Raw genomic sequence first — 4,638 nt, 5'->3', positions numbered from 1 at the left:
TCTCTCTCTCTCTCTCTCTCTCTCTCTCTCTCTCTCTCTCTCTCTTTCTCTCTCATTCTCTTCGTCAAAATCACGAGCCCTTGTCCAAGGGAACTCGTGAGGGAAGAGACAACATATTCTTGCCTCATCTCTCTCCCTCATTTTCATTCTCATTCTCATTCTCTTCACCCCCGTGGAAGATGGTCCGCGATGAGTAGCATGAAGACATTAGGGAGTTTGTTTTGTCCTCGCCGCGGGACACCGTCGACCGGCCAACTAAGTTAAAAGTAACGCCGTATTACTTTGGCCAGGACGACAGCCACCCCGGGTGGTCGTTTTCCTTCCGCTTTTCCACCCCCGCGGCACGGCTCAATGCGCACGGTCGCTACGCCAGCCTTCTGTTTGGCCATTTTCGCGCTCTGCAACTGCACACAGTGCAGACACAAACACCGGCGATAATAAACATTGATGGGACATCAGCGGCGAGAGGAGAGGATTCCTCTTCTTCTCAACAATGCCCGGACCCCTCTTCCCTCCGGTCCCCGCCTCTTTCTTTCTTTCTTTCTTTCTAGTTTTTTCTTTCCTTTTTCTTTTTTTTTTTGTTTTTTTTTTTTTTTGCACTTCTTCGCTTTCCCCCGAGGTGAGGCGAGACGTTTTCCACGGAACGAATCGTCGCTACGCTTGCGAATAATCGAACGAGAGTTTAGGAACCATCATTTGCCATAAAGACGTTGGACGGGTCGGGGATGTTTTGGGGTACGAGAGGATTTTTTTATTCTTCTTGGCTTCTTCTCGATCGTGGATTCGTTCTTGAAACGTTTGCCTCGACGACGAATCCGACGATTTTTTTTTTCTTCGTATTTAGACAGCAATGAGAGGAAGAGGAGAAGGGCCGATTCCTCCGATTGAATTAATCTTTTTTGCGAATGTCGGGTGTTGTCACGTCCTGTTTCGAGCCGGAGCATCGTCATTTCCTCGTCGATCGATCGGAAGAAGAAGAAGAAGAAGAAAAAAAATAGTGGAAGAAACGAAAGTTGGCGATCTTTGATCATGCGTAAATTGTCGAGATACAGCCCTGGTTAAGGGAACGACTTAAAGCGAATCGCGTTATTTGCGCTCGTCGCTTGCTTAACCCGTTCGCGCTCCACTGGGCCGGGTCAGCTCTCGCGAACAAAATTTTCTTTCGGCCCTTTCATCCGTGAATTCGCGGGGCAGAGAATCCGCACAGATTTCTTCTTTCCATTGTTCCTCCATGATTTCTTCTTGCGATGGTATTCCAAACTTTTACTAAATTTCAATGGAACGTTTTATAAATCTTTTCACACTTTGGATTCACTTTGTTTCTCTCTTCAGTGTCCATTCTCGACGAGTAATTCGAAGAAAACAAATTCTAATTGAGTTTTATTCTCAAATGTACTTTATTCTTTAATTAGGAAGTATACGTGTTTGTTCATCGATGCAAAGGGGTAAATTCCATCGTTTATATGATTATATTGTAAATATATCTATATCAGATTTATTAAAAATTCATATCTTCAAAACTACTTTCGACCATCATTCGAAAATATTTCAAATTCTAAAAATTTTTCTTCCATTAAAAGATAGTATTATTACAGCATGTTCTCCATATCGAAAGACATTTCATCCATCGATAAAAATTCATCCAGTTTGCAAAAAACTTTTAAATATCGTTCAAAAATTCTTTAAGCTTATAAAATAAAATTTGTATCAGCATAGTCTCCATATTATAGAAGAATAAAATTCCATCCATCCTATAAAATTACTCTTAAATATGAGCCAAAAATATTTCAAACCTTCATATTTATCTTCAGAAAAAATAAAGTATTGATAGCATAAATAATACGTATGAAAAGATACTTCATTCATCGATACAGAGAGGATTGGTCCAATAAATAAAAATTCATCCAATCTGCAAAATTATTTTTGAAAACTATTTATATCATGCATCAAACTTTATGCTTTCTAGAAAATAACATTGGTACCAAAAACTACTCTCAAATATCAACCAAAAAATACTCTAAATCCTAACATTCTGTACAAATTTACTCCCATCAGAGGACATTTACAATTATATGAAAAGAGGGCACTGATATCAAAAATGATCTGTATATAAAAGGATTGATTATAAATCAATAAAATTGAAACTACCCTCGAATATCAATCAAAAAATACTGGAAATCTTCATATTCTCTACAAATTTACTTCTATCAAAGGATACTTATAAAAAGGGAACACTGGTATCAAAAATGATCTGCATATAAAAGGGTTGAATATAAACCACTAAAATTCCATCCATCCTACCAAAGTACCCTCGAATATCAATAAAAGAATACTGGAAATCCTCATATTCTCTACAAATTTACTCCCACCAGAGGATATTTACAATTATATAAAAAGGGAGCATTGATACCAAAGATGGTCTGTATATAAAAGGATTGATTATAAACCAATAAAATTAAAACTACCCTCGAATATCAATCAAAAAATACTGTAAACCCTCGTATTCTCTACAAATTTACTGTCACCAGAGGATACTTACAATTATATAAAAAGAGAGCATTACAAAGATGATCTGTATATAAAAGGGTTGATTATAAACCAATAGAATTGAAACTACCCTCGAATATCAATCAAAAAATACTGTAAATCTTCATATTCTCTACAAATTTACTCCCACCAGAGGATATTTACAATTATATAAAAAGGGAGCATTGATACCAAAGATGATCTGTATATAAAAGGGTTGATTATAAACCAATAAAATTAAAACTACCCTCGAATATGAATCAAAAAATACTGTAAACCCTCGTATTCTCTACAAATTTACTTCCACCAGAGGATATTTACAATTATATAAAAAGGGAGCATTGATACCAAAGATGATCTGTATATAAAAGGGTTGATTATAAACCAATAAAATTAAAACTACCCTCGAATATCAATCAAAAAATACTGTAAATCCTCGTATTCTCTACAAATTTACTCTCACCAGAGGATACTTACAATTATGTAAAAAGGGAGCATTACACAGATGATCTGTATATAAAAGGGTTGATTATAAACCAATAAAATTGAAACTACCCTCGAATATCAATCAAAAAATACTGTAAACCCTCGTATTCTCTACAAATTTACTCTCACCAGAGGATACTCACGATAAGATGAAAAAGGAGCACTGGTAGCGAAGACAGCATGGTCTCCACAGTCCTCCCCCGTTGTCCTCCACCGGTGCGCCACTGGGCGTGCCATCAGGGGCGCGTCCACGGAAACGTTTCGAAGGCATGGATTGGTCGAGGATGGCTGAGAAACAGGTACGAAAGTGGCTCGAACACGTTTTGCTCGGTGTCGGGCAGGGAGCAGGCAGACTGGTGGTCGGGAAGCCGCACGGATTCCCCACCATCGGTTTCACCTTTGGGAAGGCCAGAATGGGAGTGGCCAAACGTTAGTTACCCCGGTGACGAGTAGTTGTCGAGACTAGTCAGGATCAGGGAACCGATCTGTCGAGGTCCAGCGCACACTTGTATCGTTCAAGGATCATCTCTGTGTTTCTTCGAGGAGACAGGTGTCTAGATGCAAGGAGAGAGCGGGGGATAGAGAAGCTGGATCTCGAGCGGATCGATCCTTGATCGACGTGGCGGAACCGGATACGTGTGTGCCTTTGGCTACGTACTCGTGCAAGGGGAAAAAAAAAGAAAAGGAAAAAGGAAGAAAAAGGAAAGGAAGGGAAGGGAGGAAAGGACGACAGCACAAGAGTCGTAGAAGAGTACATGTTGAAATGAGCTGTATCGTTGATCGATGTTCGATAAGGACTCGGTTCGGAGACAGTGATATATTCTGTATCGTGACGTAAACTGATTTTTTGGTGGAGGAGGCAGAAACGGTGGTGTGAGAGGGGCGTTTTGTGGCGGTTATTTTTTGTGAAAGATAAACTGGTGGTGGCGCGAACGCGCTGAAATGACGGTGACCACTAACTTCTCGATGATGCGACCTTGCTTCACTGGATACCCGTTTCAAGGTAAGAGGAAAGATCCGCGAGGAAAGTTCGTGGGAAAGGAAATTTATCTCGTTTTAGAATTTTAGAAGTAATAATAATATTAAGAAATAATAATAGTTTACGAAGAAATTGGAGGAATTGTCGGAAAGATCTTAGATAAGATTCGAGAAAGTATGAAGAAGAAAAGAGAGAAACGAGAAACAAAATGGTAAATTGTTATTGTGCAACAGTCAGCGGAGATTCATTGACAATTGAAACTTTACAAACGATCCTGATGGCAGAGAAAATCTCTCCCAGATTCGGTTAACTCGGATGCTGGGATGCTCCGTGAGATTTTAAACGTGGCATTGATATATAACCTTACCTGGACCAAAAAGACCGGAACATTATCATTAATGACCGTCATAAATAACGAAATATATTTTTTTGCGAAGGCCTCCTTGCCGTCGCTCTGCACTCACTCCCACTCTTCTGCTTTTCGCATCTTTAGCCATTTTTTCCTTTGATATAAAAAAAATCTCGTGCTCCTAAGCAATATTCCTTAACAATATTCTCTCAACGATATCATCATCACGCTTCGAAGTATGCTTATTCTTCAATATTTATTTAAGAATCGAAGAACTCAAGAACTGTTTCTAATAATT

At 39.0% G+C, this 4,638-nt stretch overlaps 1 protein-coding gene across 1 annotated transcript in view; it reads left to right on the top strand.

Moving 5' to 3' along the window:
- The first annotated feature begins 3,745 nt into the window (after window positions 1-3,745).
- The window catches only part of LOC102681147 (protein gooseberry-like), a 15,104-nt gene continuing 14,211 nt past the window's right edge, over window positions 3,746-4,638 (top strand). Inside the window, exon 1 of the mRNA XM_006610888.2 lies at window positions 3,746-4,015. Coding sequence (XP_006610951.1) covers window positions 3,955-4,015 — 61 coding nt within the window. The 5' untranslated portion in view covers window positions 3,746-3,954. The remainder of the gene's footprint in view (window positions 4,016-4,638) is intronic.

Source organism: Apis dorsata, unplaced genomic scaffold (assembly GCF_000469605.1).
Source record: "Apis dorsata unplaced genomic scaffold, Apis dorsata 1.3 scaffold_82, whole genome shotgun sequence".
Taxonomy (NCBI): Eukaryota; Metazoa; Arthropoda; class Insecta; order Hymenoptera; family Apidae; genus Apis; species Apis dorsata.
This window is presented reverse-complemented; position numbering and strand designations above follow the sequence as displayed.